The 20,384-nt window shown below is 37.4% G+C and overlaps 1 protein-coding gene across 2 annotated transcripts in view; it reads left to right on the forward strand.

Moving 5' to 3' along the window:
- Atg3 (autophagy related 3) overlaps positions 1 to 9,299 on the forward strand; it is a 29,179-nt gene extending 19,880 nt beyond the window's left edge. Inside the window, exons 7-12 of one of the 2 annotated variants that reach the window (XM_060370476.1) lie at positions 247 to 328; positions 4,078 to 4,112; positions 4,245 to 4,400; positions 5,097 to 5,275; positions 7,599 to 7,667; positions 9,029 to 9,299. In XM_060370476.1, coding sequence (XP_060226459.1) covers positions 247 to 328; positions 4,078 to 4,112; positions 4,245 to 4,400; positions 5,097 to 5,275; positions 7,599 to 7,667; positions 9,029 to 9,110 — 603 coding nt within the window. In that variant the 3' untranslated portion in view covers positions 9,111 to 9,299. The remainder of the gene's footprint in view (positions 1 to 246; positions 329 to 4,077; positions 4,113 to 4,244; positions 4,401 to 5,096; positions 5,276 to 7,598; positions 7,668 to 9,028) is intronic. The other variant, XM_060370477.1, reaches the window with a different exon arrangement.
- Positions 9,300 to 20,384: the final 11,085 nt, after the last annotated feature.

Genomic DNA, 20,384 nt, shown 5'->3' on the forward strand with positions numbered 1-20,384 from the left:
TGCACAATCATACAACCATTCACAGAAGCCGCAAAGGCAGACAGTCAGAGGGAGGACACTCAGTCTGTTTTCTCCACCTTGCATTACCAGTGCCAAGAACAGAACCTTGAATGTGATAGGCTGTCCAGTAATGTTTGTGAAAAAAATAAGTACTGTTGATAAAAATTTTATGTTAAGTATGAGTTAAGTTAATATTTGAGTTACTGAGCATACACTTGCCTAACTTAAGTATAATTAATTTCAAAGGACAGTATAAAACTCCAAGATTGTTCAGCATTGTGTGATGAGGAAGAAGAGGAAGATGAAGGAGAAGCTGCAGACATGGAAGGTATTACCAGATTTGCTTAATACCTGTAGACTGTTGATTCTAGGATACTTACACTTCACATGGAATAAGAACTCTCTTGATTTTAGATTCTCCTATTTTACTTAGAACATGATTTTGACAACATTATTTCTACTAGGACTGTTAATCATAAATTCTGAAGAATGCAGTATACAGTATCTATTGTCTTGTCAAGGTTTAAAACACCTAGGCTCAGAAATCCTCCCACCTAACACCTTTTTAGTGTTAGGACTGCAGTCCTATGCTTTTAGCCCTGGAAAGATAGTAGCTCATTTTGTTTTTTAAGCAGGATCTTATGTAGTTCATTCTGGTCCAAGATTGATGATCTTTCTGCCTCAGCCTTGTGAGTGCTGGGATTCCAGGGCTGTATCATGCCTGGGAAAGAGAATGAGTCTTAATGGGGACTTTGGAGCTATGCAGAATCCTCTTTTATTCTTTAGATTTTGAAATAGCCTCCAAGGTTGCCAGATAAGAATCATCATCTACAAGACAACTCCCACAACTAATATTAGGAAATACTACCAAAGAGGGGCAGAAATATTGTAAGAGCCAATGGATAGGGGTTTGCTGTGATATCGTGGCTTCTAATATTATTAGAAACTATATCCATTTAAAGTCTCACCAACATGACTGCCTAAATGTGAGCTGAACTAGGAACAGCAGTAGACATGCCAAAGTGGGTGGGAGACCTCAACTCTACACAAAGAACTACAGGTAACTAAGGACTTCTGAGAATGTGAGAAATAGTCTTCCCGGGAGGAAGCACACCACTTGGTTATCAATGCCAAATACTCTTGCAAACGTACTTTGTAAGTAACATTATACAGACTAAGCAGTTTATATTTTCATATTTATATTTGTTGCTACCTGTAACAACAACAGTTAATGAGAAAAGAGGCCATGGATTTGAAAGCAAGGGTTTTTTTTTTTTTTTTTTTTTTTAATGAATCATTATTACAAAGGATCAAAACCAACAGTTCTAGGAGAATGGTGTTTTAGTTACTTTCACATCACCATGTTAAGATGATAGACGCAAGGGAGATCTATTTTGGTTCACTTTTAAGAGCTTTCAGTTCATTATTAGTGGGAAGGACATGGTGGAGTTGACCCTGTCGATGTTGTGAGGAACGTGTGGTTGATGGGTTTGTTCACACAGTAGCAGACTAGGAGAGAGAGCAGCTAAAACCTAGGGCTAAGTTGTAGCCTGCAGGAACACACCCTACTGATTTACTTGTTCCTCAAAGTAAGCCCTACCTCTTCAAGGTTTCAACAATCTTCTAAATAGTGCTGTCAGACAGCAACACTCAAAACACGAACCTGTGGTGGATGATGTTACACATTCAAAGCATAATGGAGTAATAGGATTTTTTTCTAAATACATGACTATTCAAAGTTTCTATTTTATCTTTTTACATTTATTTTTTTGTGTATGAGTGTTTTGCTTGCATGTAAGAGTGTATAATCATGTTCATAAAGGACTAGAAAAATCTGTTGGGTCCCTTGGAACTAGAGTAATGGATAATTGTGAGTTACCATGTAGGTGTAGGAAACCAAGCCCTGGTCCTCTGCGAGAGCAACCAGTGCTCTTAACCATTCAGCCACACCTTTCTAGCCCCTTCTGCTTCATTAATCTCTGATAGAAATGAAATCTCAGATAGTTGAGAATAGATAAAGGAATTGCTATCTTCATGTGATGACCTCCTTGTCAAACACAATCTTAGTGTATTTAGTGCCTCTGTATTGTTTGATTGTGTTAAACACATTCTCTTATTTTTTTCTCCTTTTATTTCTATGATGCTGACTTTTCTTCCTTCACTTTTATGTCTGCCATTGGGCCTTTTATTTTTTTGTGCAGCTATTAAATATTATTATTGTGTCATTGTTAGCCTCTCCCATTCATATTTTTTTAAAAAGAAATATATGTTGAGATACAGTTTATGCTGGAGGTGAAGCAGACATGATCTTTTCTAATTCTTGCTTTAGCAAGGTAAGAATACAGAAATGATAAATGTGTTAGATGTTTTCAGTGCTAAGAGAGAAAGATGAGATGAGAGAATAGGATATCTTGGGGGAGTACTATTTCAGTATTTTGCTAAGTCAGTCAAGAAGAATATACCTGCAATGAAGGGGTTAAAAGCCCTGAGGTGGGAACATTTGTCGCTTGTATAAAGTATTCCAGAGCTAGAGAAGAATAAAAAGTAGTAGAGAGTGGAGTCAGAAAAGTAATTGGAAGCCAGATGGTAGAGAGTCCTACTTACAGGCTAGTCCAGTTAATCCACCAATGGCTGCCTCTGAACAAACGGTCCAAGAATCTTGTAGTTGTTCAGTCCATGAGGCTGCATGTGCTCAGTTCATCTTCAGTGTACATCAGAATCCTGAAGAAGTAGGCTCTAAGTGGACTTGTTAGTGGGGATGAAAGCAGGCAAAAAAAAAAAAAAAAAAAAGGAGTTTTCTATAGGTTGTCAGCAGAGAGTATGATCAGAAAGAGATTAAAGGTGTGTCTCCCAACCTCAGAAGATCTGGATTAAAAGTACATCTTCACATCTCAAAGATCTGAATTAGAAGTGACTTAATTAGGAAAAAATATCTTACAGGTGTGCCCAGCCATTTTAATTTTAATTCAATTCCATATGTAGTCATGTTGGAAAAAGAAAATGGGAAGCTTTTCTGAAAACATAGGCAAAATGATAGTAGCTTGAGCTGGAATGGAATCATAATGGTAGCAGTGAGAACAGAATTCTTGTAATATCTTGAGGGTAAGACCAAAGAGATTTGATGATGGATTAGATGTGAAATGTGAAAGGCAGGATAGTCAAGTGTGACTGACTTAGTCATTTTTGACCTCGATAGCTGGAGAAATGCCATTAATTGAGGGTAATTAGTTTTAAAGGAATCAGGTCAGTTTTACATATATGATTTTCAGTGCCCATTAGTCATCCAGTGGAGTTGCAAAATAAAGTCAGGTATTCATGTCTGCACTGAGAGAATAAATTTTAGAAAAATGAAAGTCATAAAAAGAAAGTGTTCCAAGGGTGCAGGAGTACGTCACACTGGCTTATTAGTGGCCTGTGAGTCCACTAAGGTGGAAACTAGTAATGTACTTTGGGCACAGGGAAACTGACATCACTTATAACTTTGAAGAACGCATTGAAGGTAGCTTGCTGCAGTTGTTACCTTATAACTTGACTTCAGTGGTTTCAGTTCCCTGCAGTCCCTGCCTTGGAAATATTAAATGTGAAGTTAATTCCAGAAATATGACAATTTTAAGTTTTAAATTACATGCTTTCTGAGTAAAATGATGACATTTAATGCTTGTGCAGTGTCTTTTGTCCGTGATACATAAATCATCCCTTTGCCGAGCATATTTATTCTGCATGCTTTTTGGCCATCACTTGTAAGCATCTCAGTCATCATGACCATTGTCATGTTTTCAGTACTTGTGTTCAAGTAAGTCTTATTTTACTTAATAATGGCCTCAAAGGGCACTTCATACCACTTGGGTATGTCAGAGAGAGTCTGAAAAATACTTTAAGTGAGGTAAAAGCCCATAATTTGTTAAGAAGAACAGAAAGTCTTATACCGAGGTTTTAAGTTCTATAAATTTTTTCAAAAAGAAAAGACAAAACAAAACAAAACTCATGTCACTTTGCTAATAATATATCAAACTAAAAAGGTTAAAGTCTTGAAACTTTAACTCAGTAAACTTTTTCTTTTTCTTTTTTATGTAAAAGAATATGAAGAGAGTGGATTGTTGGAAACAGATGAGGTTTGTAAATTTGATGTATTTTTAAGATAATTTTTCTGAGTGAACTTGGGAGTTTGGTGTTTTTAATAATGATAATGGTCTTTCAGAATAATTTTTAATGACTCTAAATTTTGTCCCACTGTTCTGTGACAGGCCACATTAGACACAAGAAAAATAGTAGAAGCTTGTAAAGCTAAAGCTGATGCTGGAGGGGAGGATGCTATATTGCAAACGAGAACTTATGACCTGTACATTACTTACGACAAATATTACCAAACACCACGGCTATGGTTGTTTGGCTATGATGAGGTAAGATAGAAAGAAACAGAGTAAATACTTTAAAATGGTGGATTTAATTCAGTTTCTTTATTAGATCCATGAGTATGCTTGGTCTTTTAAATTTTTGAAGTCATTTTTTTTACTGTTTTATGATTATTGAACTTGATTCACATTTAGAATCTATTAAATCTATTTAATCTATTAAATCTATTTATTCAGTGTGACAGTGCTGAGTATTAAATACAAATAATACATTGCATACTGACTTTTTTCCATTAAGTGTATTGATTCAAACATGAGGAGTTTTGAATGTGTATAGTTTTGTCAGGATTGCATCTGTGGAGTATCTAAATATTTACAAAAAAAATGAATCACATAGTATTTTCCTTACCACTTTTTATTCTGCTGCTATTGAAATAAGATCAGCTCATTTAACTTGTAATTTTGTGACTGTCAAAAGAAAGCAAAAAATGAAATGGGCCTAAGGGGTAAATTTTTAAAATTTTGCAGTGACCTCTATAGGCTTTCCTTTTTGTGGCACCTTTTCAACATTAAGTGATGGCTGCTGATACGGGGCCTGAGTGTTCAGATTCTTTTTTCAAGCAATCTGGTCATTCCAAATAATCTGAAATTGTAAATTACAAGTGATATAGAGAATAAATATGTATAAACAGGTGTAGGTTAAAAGCTTAAATAGTGGTTTCAGAGCATTTTTTATGCTTTCAGCAACGGCAACCTTTAACAGTTGAGCACATGTATGAAGACATCAGTCAAGATCATGTGAAGAAAACAGTGACCATTGAAAACCATCCTCATCTTCCACCACCTCCTATGTGTTCAGTTCACCCCTGCAGGTCTGGGTGTACATATGCATATGGGGAAAGAGAGAGAGTTTGTTTGTTGTTGTGCGTGTCAACTTCATGAGTTCATTATTTGGGGAAGTATAGACATCAGTAACAGAAAATTTTATTTTATCAGTGAAATTATCTTTCATCTTTTCGAAATGTTTTTCTTGCAAGAGAAAGATAAATGTTACCAATTTATTTTAAATGTAGTATTAAGAATTTTGTTTCAGTTTTCTTTGTTTAGTTATAGAATAAATCTGTTGATCTTTTTCATTTTAGCCAGTAGCTTAGGTAGTTCTGTCGTAAACTCATTGCATTCATGTTTTATATGTGGTATACAATGTTGTGAGTGTATCTTTACACGAGTGTGGAATATAAGGTTAACTTTGTGCTGTTTCTGTGTGGCCTACTTATCTCCTCTTGTTTTTAGTGGAAGAAAGTTAGTCTCTACACTCTTTTATGCTTCACTTAGGAAGTCTTTAGTCTTCCCAAGTCAAGTGAATTTTGTGGTTTGGTATTCTCTGTCAGTGTGTTTTCATGAATCCAGGTAAAATCAAGCTGAACGTAGATGCATGATTTGTTTCAAATGTTTCTTACAAAAAAAGCCACCTGATTTTATTTTTTAGTAATTTATAACAAATTCATGATCCATTGAAAAATACTCATGAAAATGCTGATAATCTATTCAAAAATTAGATGACAATTTTTCAAGAAAATAATTTGTTTAGGCGAGCATGGCACTTTACACTTGTAATCCCAAAACTCTTATTTGGAAGACTGAGGCAGGAGGATTGAAAATTCTAGTTCATCTTGGGCTGCACAGTGTGATCCTGCCTCAGAAAACTACCAAAGCCAAAAACTGTTTATGGTGTCCTCTTATTTTATGCAACCTTCTTATTTGCTCAACTTTTACCCAAGGGAAGGCCTGCTTCCATTTTCCAGCTTATTGTCGCAAGGCTTTTAATATTTCTGTGAAAAGTAATAAGGATTCATTGATTGTGGGATTTTGTTATTGTTGTTTTATGTTTGTTTTTCTTCTCCTGTTTCCCCATTTATATACACTGTGCAAGGACTTGTGTTAAGTGTATGTAGGTAGGTTTACTCTCCCTTCCCTCTCTCTGTAGTGAAGACTCAGCCTATAATCAGCACCAGGTGGTCTCCTTTTGATTTTAAAATTTAAAGAGATTTATTTTTGAGAGTCAGTCTGTTTGTTCTCTTAGTATGAGTTTTAATAGGTGCTAATTGAGTGGAATATATCTCTCTCACAAGTCTTACTTTGTTGAGAAGAAGAGATAAGTACCTGATAATTACATTAAACATTTTAATTAAACAAATAATTATTATACGAAGTAGGGTGAAATAAGATTAAAAAAAAAAAATTGGAAGCCCTATCCAAGAACAGTCTTAGGCTTTTCCAGAGGCTGCCTTGGACTCTGCTTGTCCACATATTCTTGTTTTCTGAGAGGATCTTTCTCTGTGTGGGAAAGATTTAAGAACTGATACAGCATTGTATAGGTAAGGCATGAATGTATGAAGAGCTGTTTGTTTTGTGTATTGAGCTGTTTTTTTAGTTTATATATCTTATAGATTTGATGTCACTCAATTTCCATCGTAGAAGAGACTTGTATTATCTGTGAATTTGTGTATAAAAATCTTGAGACAGTACTATCTACATGTGAATCCAAAGTTTTTCTTTAAGTAGAGTTAGATAAATAATACTCATAACATAGGGGAAAATGTAAACTTACCACTGATTCTTAGCTTTTATTGAACCTTTCAGTTATAGTTTTTCTTCTGAGCTAAAGAAACATTTGAACATTTCAGGGGCTAATGTGATGGTTTAGTGGTAAAAGCTCTTGTTCCATAAGCCTTGAACCCACTATGGAAGGAGAGAAGAGAGCCCTGAAAATTGTGACCTCACATGTACATTCATGTGCGTGATGTGCACATGCCCATGCTCAAACTCACATTACAGTCAAAACAGATATTTTCAGTCATAGATTAGTCATACATTATAGGACTCTCACAGCTTTTTTCGTGCTTTTTTTTTTTTGATTTGCATACAGTATTGCAGTTTCCAGAGCAAACACCTGTAGCTTTACATACCATTTGGTGGGATTTTCCCCTATGGTTTTCTGTCTCTGGTATCAGAAAGCTGGCAGATTCCATTGTGTTTACTGTGATGATTATAACTTTTAGAAATAGCTACCCACGCCATTGAAAGTGTCTTCATGGCTCAGCAACTGAGAAAGAGTATTTTATAGGTTCATTATTTTATATTAAAAATTAGCTCCAGGTATTTCAGTAGGCCTTTTTTTTTTAATAAATAAAGCCTATTTCGATCGAATTGATCCACGCTAATAAGATTTGTTGTTGTTTACAGGCATGCTGAAGTGATGAAGAAAATTATTGAGACAGTTGCAGAAGGTGGGGGAGAGCTTGGCGTTCATATGTATCCTTACCTGTATATATATATATATATATATATATATATATATATATGTAGTTGTAAATAGCTCCTACAGAGTTTTGCTTGTTCGTTGTAGAAATTTAGTGTAACCTTCATGACAGAACCTATAGTTTGTTTTACCTCCTCATGTATGGAAGTCCTAGTGAAAATATAATTTATCTAGGATGTGTTATACTATTAAAAGTAGGCCACACTCACTGGTTAGACACTGTATCTCTGTGTGCCAGTTAACTGTACCTTGTTACAAGGGTAGTGCTTAGCACAATGTGTGTTCCCAGCAGGTGACAGTAAAGTTAAGGTGTGTCAACCCAAGGCCTTCCTGAAGCAAAGAATTCAAGTTAAGTGGGATAATTAAAAGTAAAGTAAAACATGTAAATTTTCTCCTGTGGAAAAGTATCTTCTGGCTTTTCTGCAGTCTCCAGGGTGGATGGGAGGCACAAGCAACTTGTGGTGTTCCTCTCAAGATGTGTGTGTCCATATCAGGGGTTCTTCAGAGCATTCACAGTCAGTAATTGGCATGCTAAGTAACCTGAATTAAGTTGGACATAGGTTTTTATTGAATTTTGTAATTTATACTATTCAGTGAGAGACAGACATTACTCATACCTTAAAGGTATAATAAATAACCTGTGTGCTTCTAATAAAGCATGTTCCACAGAGGAACTTTGGGTTGATTTGATACTGGAACAAAGAGCAAGGGCTTTCAGTCCAACAAGATTTATCTCTGGAATCTTAATGTATGTTAACTTTCACATTCATCCCTATGCTGAAGGCAAGGTATTACACTGCTATGGCTGATTCATAATAATTTTGTTGCCTATTGACAATTAAGTAAGCTCACAATGTTTCTATGTACAATAGAAGAAAAAATTTCAAAATATGTCACCATTTTAGTAAATGGAAATAGTACAGTATAGCTCATTCTATGGTTGTCAAATATTCCTTATGAATTTAGAGTCCCTTATTTATTTTTCATTTGCTACAGTGGTTTGCATAATTATTTCATTTTAAGTTCCTATAAATTATAGAAAATTTGTAAGCAGTAAAGGAGCAAAGTAAATGAATTGAGTTTTATACTGATTTAAACACAGATATAACATTGAACTTATAAATACTGAAGTTAATTCAACATATGTGCATTTCTCATTAAGAAACTTCAAATTCACATATTGGGGTAGATGGTCAGATGTGAGCACCTCTCTTAAGTAGATACAAACTTGCATGACTAGGTGACTTTAATAGGCTTAATATAAGATTTTATATTTTTTGAAAAATAGACAATTATTGTGGATTTAAAACAACACTATTTACAAATCTTATTTTCCTTAGCTAAAGATCTTCAGGTATCTTTTAATTTTTTTGAAATTTGTACAAGCTGTCATTCCAACAATAGAATATGACTACACAAGACACTTCACGATGTAGTGAAGAGGACATAGAGTCTATCCTAATTACTGGTTTTGATTTTTAAAGAATTAAAACATAGATGTGACCATTGACCATACTTACCAATAAGTATAATTTCTCTAATAAAGGGACTTATATGTTTATGCATTAAATAAAAACTGTTCCATTACCAGCCTTATTTGTTTAATAAAAATGAGTGTGAAGAAATACTGTTTTCATTTCCTATCAAAAGGTTTTAGTAACATTTCCCCTGTCAGAGGACGATTCGGGGTCTGGATGGGCTTGAACATCTAATAGTGACAGAACTAGCTCTAGAAAATACTCCATGCCAAGCTGTGTGTTCTTCCTTTTCATTCTTACTCCTTTCTCTGTCTTGCCCTCTCCCTACGTCTGCTCTGTGCTTATAATTTATGTTTGTGAAGTGCTAACTGTATGCCAAGAAACATGCTCAGCACTGTTACCTGTTTTCCGATTTATTGGCATCACTGAAATCACTTTTTATTCAGGATTTGGGAATATTTTTCTTAACAAAACAGTCAGTAGAATAGTGGGATTTGAAGGGAATCTTTAGTTGTATTGTGTCAGTTTATAGATCTGGGCATAGGTGTTTAAAAAGCAGATTTTTCTGGAACAACGTACTTTAAGCTGTGAAGGAGAACTCAGACCTTTGGCTTTTGTTTTTTCGTTTTTTGTTTTTTTGTTTTTAAACATAGCCTTAACCCCCTGCATTGTGTCTCATTCCCTGTCTTAGTTTGTATAATGTGGAGTGGCTTGCCTTGACTTACATTTTGTTTTCATCATTGAAGAATATCCTCCTCCTAGGGATATAAAGTGAATAAATTAATTAATTAAAGTTATAAAACCCCTCAAAATGCAATACCAAAGCCTAAAAGGTAAGATCCAAAACTGTAACTCTCAGAAGAAAACACAGACACAGATTAACAAAATTTAATTTGTTAGTGATTTCTTAGATACGACACCAGAGAAAGACAAAGACAGCAAAGCTAGTCAGGGTGCCTCTGTCCCCACCTCCATTTTGTAAATTTTAATTAGTTTATGAACTAGTGGGCATCCATAGGCTTATTTATATAGGCTTAATTTGATTAACCCATTCCCTACCCTCTGATTTCTCTACCCAGCTCCCATCCTCATTTAAACCTTTAGCTCAGTATCCCTGCTCCTGTTCCTTTATGCTATCGGTGTTCCAGCCCCTCTACTTTTTAAAGTCGGCATGTGAGATCATAGGCTCCCATATAGCTTGTTCATAGCACATTTTGAGTTAAGCCTTCTACATCCTCCATGTTTGAACCTTTCCACCCTCAGTATTCTCATTCTACTTACATTTTATCATCTTACCTCAGTGTCTCTACTCCCAATGATAATTACCTTGCTTTCACCTGTACTCCAAGTTAAACATAAGAGTGATTCAAGGCTGGAATCCACATAAGAGAAGGTACAGTATTTGTCTTCTTGATTCTGGGTGGCTCCAGTGTAATAGTTTGCCAGTGTAATCCAGTTACCTGCAAGTTTACTCTGAAATTGTTAGAGAATAAAGCAGGGAGGGTGCATCAACTTGTAAGTGGAGGTGTGGACTTTGTGAATAGGACTCCCATAACATGGGAAGTCAAATCGGCCATTGACAAATGTCATTAGGTGGCTTCTGCACAACAACGAAGACTGTCTGGAAGTGAAGGTGCAGCACAGGACGGCAGAAAATTTGTCAACTGTAGATCCAACAGACAATGTCTAGATTATACAAAGAATTAAAATGTCTAAATATGAAGAAACAACCCAATTAAAAAATGGGCTTTGTGAGAGACGGCTCAGGTTAGGATTACATGTTGCTGCCATGAAGGACCCACCTTCAGTTCCCAGAAACCTCATGCAGGATGCTTACAGCCTTCTGTAACTTCAACTCCAGAGGATCTGACACTGCCTTTTCTAATGGGCACCCAAATAAGTATGCGCAAAAACACAGACATACATGCATATAACCCCCTTTTTAAAAATAAGCGATGAAACTGAATAGAAAGTTTCCAAAACAAATATAAAAATAAAAATACTTTTTAAAATGTTCAACATTTTAGAAATGCAGGGAAATGCAGATTAAAGTCACTTTAAGATTTTGTCTCACCAAAGTCAGAATGGCCTCCATCAGGTTATTAACTGACCTTCTTGCCACTTCTTGCTTACAATGCCAGTACAAGTGACAGCAAGTATTGACATTGATATGGAGAAGATAGCATTCTTACTCATGGTTCATGGAGGTGTAAAACAAATGTAGCTACCTTGAAAATCAGTTTGGAGGTCTCAGAAAATGAAACTACCGTACAACTCAGCTCTGCCATTCATTGGTAAGGAAATCAAAGGCTTTAATATTTTAGAGCAGCGATACCTGCACATCCAGGTTCGTTGATGCTCTAGTCACGATAGCTGCGAGATGAAATCAATCTAGTCCAGCTGATGAATGGAGGAGAACTGTATATATACACAGTAGATATTACTCTACAGAAAAATGAAACCTTACCTTTAATGCCTTTGTCTTTCTGTTTTTAAAATGCCACCCAAAACTTTTAAAAAAGGAAAGTCCATAATTAAGGTAATGACTTAATGGGTGTAATATGGTCCATGTTATGGTATAAAATGAAGATTTAAGTCTTCTCATACAGCCTGTAGGCCAGTCTCCAATTTCTTTTAAACTTTAACATAAAAACTAGGTTTCATTATGGCAATTTTTTCCATGCACATCGTTCTATTCTCTGTAAATTAAATCTTAGTTCTCTGAACTGATTTTACTGGTGTTTTAGTTTTAGTTAAACAGTTGTGAGCTGCTTGATGTAGGTATTTGGATCAAAAGGCAGGTCCTCTGGAAGACCAGCAAGTGCTCTTTAACACTGAGCCATGTCTCCAGCCCCAGGAGTATTTTCATTTTGATTCTTTTATTTTAATATCTTTATTGTAAATTATGTGTAGTATTACATATTATCAGCAAGTTTTCTCCCAGTTAAGTCATCTACTTTCATGAGAAAGCAGATACCTTCAATTCCTTTTTTCTGTATTGGAGAAGTAGCTGCTCCTGTTTATCCCGGAGACCACTAGATGGCGTGTATCTTTAAAGTCAGTGACTTTACATGGGAGGAGACATGGCTCTGCAGTTAAGACTGCTGGTTGCTTTTGCAGAGAACCCAAGTGTGGTTCCTGCTACCACCACTGGGTGGCTCACAACTGCCTGAAACTCCAGCTGTCTCCTGTGACCATGATGGACATGTGCACTCACATGCATCCCCACCCTTCTGCCCCCCCCATAATAAACAGTAAAAAGCTGTTTAAAAATTCAGGGGATTCACTGTTTATCCTTTCAGATCTTCCTCCATAGAAAATTGTCACATGCCAATAAATAGTTTCACTTATTTCTAATCTGTTTCCACTTTCTCATGTTGAACTGTCTAGGAACTGTGAAGTAGGAGTGATAAATAGGGCATATTTGCCATTTTGATCTTTGAGAAGGATTATTTTATCAATTCTGTAGCATCGGCTGTAGTTCTTTATAAGTGCCCCTGGACTGAGAGTTACTCTGAGCATTGAGATTTTCCCCTATGTTTACTGAAGTGATCAGCTTTTAAAACTTAGTAAATGACATTGATTATTAAAACGGCTTTGCTCTCTGGGTGAATTGCATATCTATATCTGTAATAAATGTATTAGTTGAGTTCAGCTTCCTAGTGTGTTGAGGAATTTTAGGTCTATACTCACTGGGCATATTGGTCTTTTTTTTTTTTTTCTAAAGTCTCAGTTAATTTTGGTTTGGGGGTAATGCAAGTCTCAGTATGAATTGAAAAGTCTTCTAGGCTAGGCTTGGAGAGATGGCACAGGAGTTCTTGCTGCTCTTCCAGAAGACCAGATTAGCTTCCCAGCACCCACGTTAGATTGTTCACAACTGTCGGTATTTCCAGTTCCAGGGGAGTCAACACCTTCACTGGGCTTTCTAGACACCTGCATATATAAATATATATTTATATATCTTTTGAAAAAAAATTTCTTATATTTTCTGAGAGAATTTTATAAAATTAGGATTTACTAGTAAAAGCAAAGGGGGAAAAAGGATCTCATATAGCCTGGGCTGTCTTCAAACTTACTATATAGATGAGAATGGCCTTGAAATTCGGATCCTCGTGCCTCCACCTCTAGAGTTCTGTGATTACAGGTGTACACCACCATGCCAAGTTTATGAAGTACTAGGAATTAAATTCTGGGCTTCATAGAGTCTAGGACAATTTCTTCTTGGGTGAATTTGGTGATTCTTTTTGAATGAAATTTGCCATAACGGAGGTATCCTGATGGAATTTCTACAAGTGATGCCTGACTACCATCTTACTCCCACCTCCAGTTGTGGACCACGACAGACACTTCCCAGTGCGCTTCCTGACGTTTTCTGTTGAGGGCCAGATAGACTTTATGGAAAGAGAACCCAAAAAAGAATGAGGACTCACCAAATTATATTCCATTTCCCCACATTGTCCACTCTGTCTTCCCCACTTTGTTACCTCTTCTAGCTGACATCATGGAGGAAGCAGAAGTCATTTCTGTTGACCAGGTCTCAGATTTTGTACCGGCTAATTTGTATTTTCACGTTTCCTATATATTTGCATAAAGTCTTGGATATGAATTTAGATCTATTATAGCTTGATTTAAGGGTGAAATTAACATTTCCCCGATTTCTGCATTCTGAGGCAGAAATCTCTATTTTTCAAAAGCACCAGTTCAACTCCACAATAGGTTACTCCATTAAGATAAATGGTGGGAAATATTCTACTCTCTGCACATAAGGTGATGTATACACGGAATTATCACTGCTTGTCACACAACATTTCAATAATATGGTTTTAGTAGTGTAAAATGGTGCATTTAAAAATGTAACTCAAATGAATTGATGGTTTGAGAACTCTGTACTCCTGCCTTAAAACTTGGCTATCTAAAGGGTGCATACTTTATTCTGTAGAATTTGGACTTAAAATATCAAAGGAGTGGCAACAGATCAACTTAAAATCAGTCACATCAGAAAATATACAACAAGAAAATTTGTTTTCAGTAGGAATTGTGTGATATGTACATGCCTAAGAAGGTTGATTTTCATAAAGTTTGCTAGTTGTTAAACTGCAGATTAGAAAATTTACACTTTCCTGTTTCCCAAAGATTAAAGAGAACATACTAAATTTTTGATTAGAGAATGGCATTAAGTCTAAACTCTTGTAAAGTATAAAAATCACAGCTTTCTGGAAGAAAATATAAGACAATATCTTGTGATCAAGGATGTAGCAGGGTTTAATTTTTTTAATTAAAATATAATTACATCACTTTTCTGCCTTCATCTCTTTCCCCGCCCTCTCCCATGCTTCCCATTCACTCCTCAGAGAGCCTCCAGCCCTGTCTACCTCATTGTCCATTTAACATGGACTATAATGCAAGGGAAAAGATGAGTGTGATCATGCCAAAGTTATTCTTTGAAAATACTGTGAATAGGTTTTGTAGACAAATAGTAGTTTGAGAGAGGGTATTTGTAAAGTCCAAAACATATGTTTGTCTTACCTTTATACAGAGAATTACTGCAAATCAGTTATGAAGTCAGTGGGATATAATGTATTTTCTGTTTAAAGATTACCCTATAGCTCAGTACCTTAAACCAATGACTAGCATCTATTTCTTACAGTTTGAATCCTGTGGTGGTTCGAATGAAAATGGCCCCCAAAGGTTCATATACTTGAATGTTTAGTCATCAGACTGGCACTGCTTGAGCAGGAGGTATAGACTAGTTGAACTAGGTTTGAGCTTGTTGGAGGAAGTGTTACTGGGGGTTTCAAATGCTCAAGCCGGTGCCAGTAGCTTTCTCTTCCTGCTATCTGTGGCCTTGATGTAGAACTCTCAGTGCCTTCACAAGCACCATGTCTGCCTGTGTGCTACCGTATTTCCAACCATGCTGATAATGGACTAAAACTATGCATTGTAAGCAAGCCAAAATTAAATGTTTTCCTTTATAAAAGTTGTTATGGCCATTGACTAAGATAAAGATGGAGCTTGAGAGTGGCCTCACATGTTTTTCTGGGTCATGTCAGATACTGTACCCTTCATTTTAGCAATATTTGTGCAAGTACCCGAATAGTCAAGCTGCAGGTTTCACTTGTAGAAGCATTCGTTCATATAACAAGTAGATTGGCTTTTGTGTTGCTGTGATTAAATAACATGATGTGATGGGAGCATGGGGTAGGGGAGACTGGCCTTCTCGTGGCCAACCAGGAAGCGCAGAGGCAATGCCAGTGCTTGGCTGTCTCTCTTGTTCTCATTTCGCCTAGGCCTCTAGGGATTCAATGTGTGGCACTAATCACATTCAGAGTGTGTCTTTCAGTTTTGGCCTCTGCAAACACCCTCACAGATATACCTAGAGGTGTACCTATCTAGTCTCTCTGGGCCTACATCCACTCAAGTTGACAAGATTATTTCAACAGACAAGTCGGTGATGGTTAGAGGCTGTTGCTTACATTGAAGACCTCTCTAGATGGCTGTTTCATGCCTGCAGACAAACTTATATAAGAGAATAGGAAAGAAGCCACAATCTCTCCTATAATGTACTATTAGAATTCACATACTGCATGTCCTTCATTCCATTGGTTATATAGGTCAGTCAACTCAACATAGCTAAAAAAAAAATACCTTCATGAGAATGTCATGCATCAAGGATCACAATGGGCCACCCTCAAGGCCTACTACCATGGCTAGACATCTCAAGCTTAAAAAAAGATGAAATAGGAATAGGCAATTTAATGAAAATCCCCAAAGGCCACACCCTGTGTGCACAGCTGTTTGTGTTAACTGGTACAGCATTTTCAGAGGACTTCACAATATCTGGTTGATTATATCCCACTCCAGGGCATACATCCTAAAACATGCATTAAGAACATCATAGTGGAATTGTAGGAGGACACTGGTTCTCTTTGTGGCAGCATGGGTTGGAGGAAATTAAGGTACTATATAGCAATCAAAACCATGAACCTGACTAGTTCTTCAGCATTGATCTGAATAAAGTCAGTTTTTGTCTGTTTGGATTCCTCTAGTTTCCACTTTTACTTGCTTGTTTTTTTTGGCATTTCAGACATATTGTATTTAAGCTTAAAATTGTTGATTTTACAACCTCATAGCTGTATGAACAATAAGACCCCTGTGTCCCCACCAATTCTTCCCCTCACTATTAAACGCCCAGCTACAGAGCCAAAGCTAAGCATCCTCTTTAATACCCCCCTCTTTATCTACTTCACTCATATTCTATTCCTTCACAACAAGTCCAGTCTCTCTACCTCAGACATATTCCTCTACTTGGGATGCTCTATGATGATGCCAATCCAGATTTATGGGCCACGTATTAAAAATATTTGTCCAGCAGAGGGCAGTAGAACAGCACAAAATTTAAGTGTGTAGGGGGTTTGCTTGTGTATTGAGTCTTAACTACATGCCTCTATTGTTCTTCATTTTTAGCACAGAATGCTTGAATGCCCTCTTGTAAAATGAAGGGGAATAGACTAAACCGATTATTTTTCCATGGTGATATGTTTAAATTCCTATTTCCAAGATACTTGGTCTTAACTACTTAAGGAATGCCAGAAATTGGAAGACTCCAGTTCTCTCCCTGCTGCTCTCTGACCCTACCAAGGCGAGTATGTTATTGCTTGGTATGTTGGACTTTCTCATAGCACATTGGTGGGAAAGGGGAGTTTTATACTTCAAGAGATAGATGCCTGTGTTCTCACCTGTACTCTCTTGGGCTATGCCTTCTTGTTTGGCACTGCCACTTGTTTGAAGCTAGAGTCTTGTACATGCTAGGCAAATGCTTTACTGCTGAACTAAGTATCCAGCTCTTTTAAGCCTACTGTGTTTGTGAGACAAGGTCTCACTGGGTTGTTCAGTCTGTTCTGTAACTCACTCTATAGCCTAGGCAGGTCTTGAAACTGTGACCTTCCTCACCTTCTCAAGTAACTGGGTTTGTAGGCAGCTACCACCATCTTTTGTGTTTTCATTATAGTTTCTTGGTACCTTTTCATTTTCTACAGCAAAACATCTAAGACTGGATACTTTATAACGAACATAGGCTTATGTAGCTTACAGTTCTTGAAGTTGTAGAGCGTGGCCCTCACAGTTGCTGGACTCAAGTGTAGGTTGGGTGATGGATAGTGTCAATGGAAAGAACACTTGCAGAAGAGACTGCATGGCAAAGAAAACACTAGGCTATGCTTTAGAAACAGCCCAGCCTCGCAGGAACCAAGCAACACTGACTAGACTACCAGAGTAGACTGAAGCTCATAAAACAATGTTAATCCACTCCCGAAGGTGCGATCCAGTGTCCCTTTGCTTCTTAAGGGTTTCACTCATTTACTGCACAATGGGGACCAAGCCTTAGCACATGGACCTTTGGAGAGCACAAACAAACCATTTTCAAGCTGCAGCAATAGCCACTGTAAAAACTGAGAGATAGTAAATATATTGTGTTTTGGGTTTGATTTAGTTGAGGGGTGGTGGTGGTTAGAATCTTTTCATTTGCTTATTGGCTGCATGGCTTCTTTGGAGAAATGTCTTTCAACTGTGCTCATTTTCTTGTTGATGTTGATATTGAGATTTTTTTCAAAGCAATCAAAATACTTAATGTTTTAATCTAATACTTGTTTTAATTGTTTGAGAATTCTATCCATGCATATGAGCATCCTACCATGCCCCCAACTTATCCCTGATGTGCTCTACTCGCAACTTTATAATCAATGAGGCTCAATTTGTGCTGGCCTGATGCTCATGATGGTTGAGCTGTCCACTGGAGCAAGGACAATCTACCAGAGGCTGTACACTTAATGAGAACTGACTCTTCCCTCCCCCAGAAGAGATCAACTGTCAACTGCTTTTTATCTAGGTGAAGTGTCCCATGGACCCCTCTCCCAGTCCACGCTGGAATGTTGACTGCTTTGATCTTGTGCAGGTCTTTTGTACACAGCCACAGCTGCTGCGATTTCATGAGTAAAGTAGTCTTGTGATGTCCAGAAGACACTATTTCACCCTGTTCTTCCAGACCTCAGACTCTTCCATTCTTTCTGTGCTTCCTCCACGATGGTCTCTAGCGTCGAAGGGAAGAGGTATGGTGGTGTAGATATTCACTCACAGATGAACTCCACAGACACTCGTTTTATGTACTTTACCAGTTGTGAATTTCTGTGTCAATCACTGTTCACTGCACCAAGAAACTCATCTGATGAGTATGAGAGCTGCACTAATCCATAGGTACAGAGATGGGAATTTAGAGGGCAGTTTGACACTCAGTCAGCTTAACAAAATAATATTAGTAGGCTCACCTTTGGGGCCTATGAGCTCCCTGGCTGTGGGTTCCTGTCTAGATTTACAATACCAGCCATGTGTTTCCTGTGGAAAAAGAAACTACCAATAGAAGAATCAAGACTGAAAAGGCAACATACAGATTGAGAGAAAATATTTTCAAGCCTTTCTGAGGCCATGTGATTGACCTGCCCACTGGATTAACCTTAAAGGGAACAAAGGATGGCATACATTCACCCACAGATAGATTCCACTCCTTTCTGAAACAGAATCATAAATGTTACATTTATATGCAACAGCTTGATAGTTTAACTGTTAGGCTTCTGTTAGGTGTGGATGAGGTATGGTCCATGTTTATATATTTCCGATGTTTCGTTTATTTCTGGCTTATTTTGATAGCCTATGAAAAGTGGGAGAACATTTGAGCCTTTTCTTCTGTCCCTTTGATATGTTTGTCTATCTCGATACCATGCCCTGATTATATGGCTTTACAGGAAGAGTTGGCAACAAATAACATATCCTTCAAATTCATTCTTTTCCTCAGATTGCTTTGGATATCGTGTATCCATTCAATTTCAAATAAATTTCAGATAGGGGCTACAACAATGCCTCAGTGATTAAGAGCACATATTACTCTTGTGGAGGACTGGAGTTCAGTTCCCAGGGCTCGTGTTGGGTGGATCACAATCATCTATAATGAAATGATTGCCATTTCTGACCTCCAAGGACACCTGTTCTCATGAACACATAGATACACACAGATACATACATGCACATGTAATTTAAAATAAAATATTTTTTAAACTTAAAAATAAATTTCTACAAAAAAAATCCTGTTAGGTTTCTTTCATTGAGATTATTTTGAATTGTAGATATATTTGGTAGAGAAGTAACATTTAAACAGCAAGTTTATGTTTCCCTACAAGAATGTAGTGTTGAAATGGGCCTGTCAGGGAACTAGATATTTTGAAGAAACACTTACGTCCCTTATTTTGGCTTCTAGACTTTTAACATGATAGGCCCCAAGAAATTGAAATTCTCCCAGGGATCTCGTGCTGTGAAGACAAAAGAGCCTAATGGGCCAGTTGGCAGGTAGGCAGAGATTTACCACTCTTAGACTACCTTACAGAAGGGACAGTCATTGATACAAAGATGAGTCAGTGGTAGGAAGGACCATGCCTTGACCAGAACTGCTTAGATATTTTTTATTAATTTTAATTTATTACAATTTATTCACTTTGTATCCCAACTGCAGTTCCCTTCCTCATCCCCTCTAGTCCTGTCCTTCCTCCCTTTTTTCCTCCTATGACCCTTCCCAAGTCCACTGATAGGGGAGGTCCTCCTCCCCTTCCATCTGACCATGGTCTATCAGTTCTCATCAGGACTGGCTGCATTGTCTTCCTCTGTGGCCTGGTAAGGGTGCCCCCTCCCCCCAGAGGGAGGTGATAAAAAAGCCAGCCACTGAGTTCATGTCAGAGACAGCCCCTGTTCCCCTTACTAGGGAAATTGGAATTCCCCTCACTTGGACACTGAGCTGCCACGTGTATATCTGTGCAGGGGTTCTAGGTTATCTCCATTCATGGTCCTTGGTTGGAGTACCAGTCTCAGAAAAGACCTCTGGGCCCAGATTTTTTGGTTCTCTTGGTCTCCTTGTGGAGCTTCAGTCCCCTCCAGATCTTTCTATCTCCCTCTTCATTCATAAGATTCCCTGCACTCTGCCCAAAGTTTGGCTATAAGTTTCAACATCTGCTTTAATACCCTCCTGGGTAGAGTCTTTCAGAGGCCCTCTGTGGGTAGGCTCAGGGAAATGCAAATCAAAACAATCCTGAGGTCTCACCTTGCACCCATCAGAATGGCTAAGATAAAAAATTCAAATGACAGGATGCGAGGCTAAGCACTGCACTCAGGGTCAGCTGCTTTCGACCCAGAGAA

The sequence above is a fragment of the Meriones unguiculatus genome, chromosome 17 (genome assembly GCF_030254825.1).
Source record: "Meriones unguiculatus strain TT.TT164.6M chromosome 17, Bangor_MerUng_6.1, whole genome shotgun sequence".
Taxonomy (NCBI): Eukaryota; Metazoa; Chordata; class Mammalia; order Rodentia; family Muridae; genus Meriones; species Meriones unguiculatus.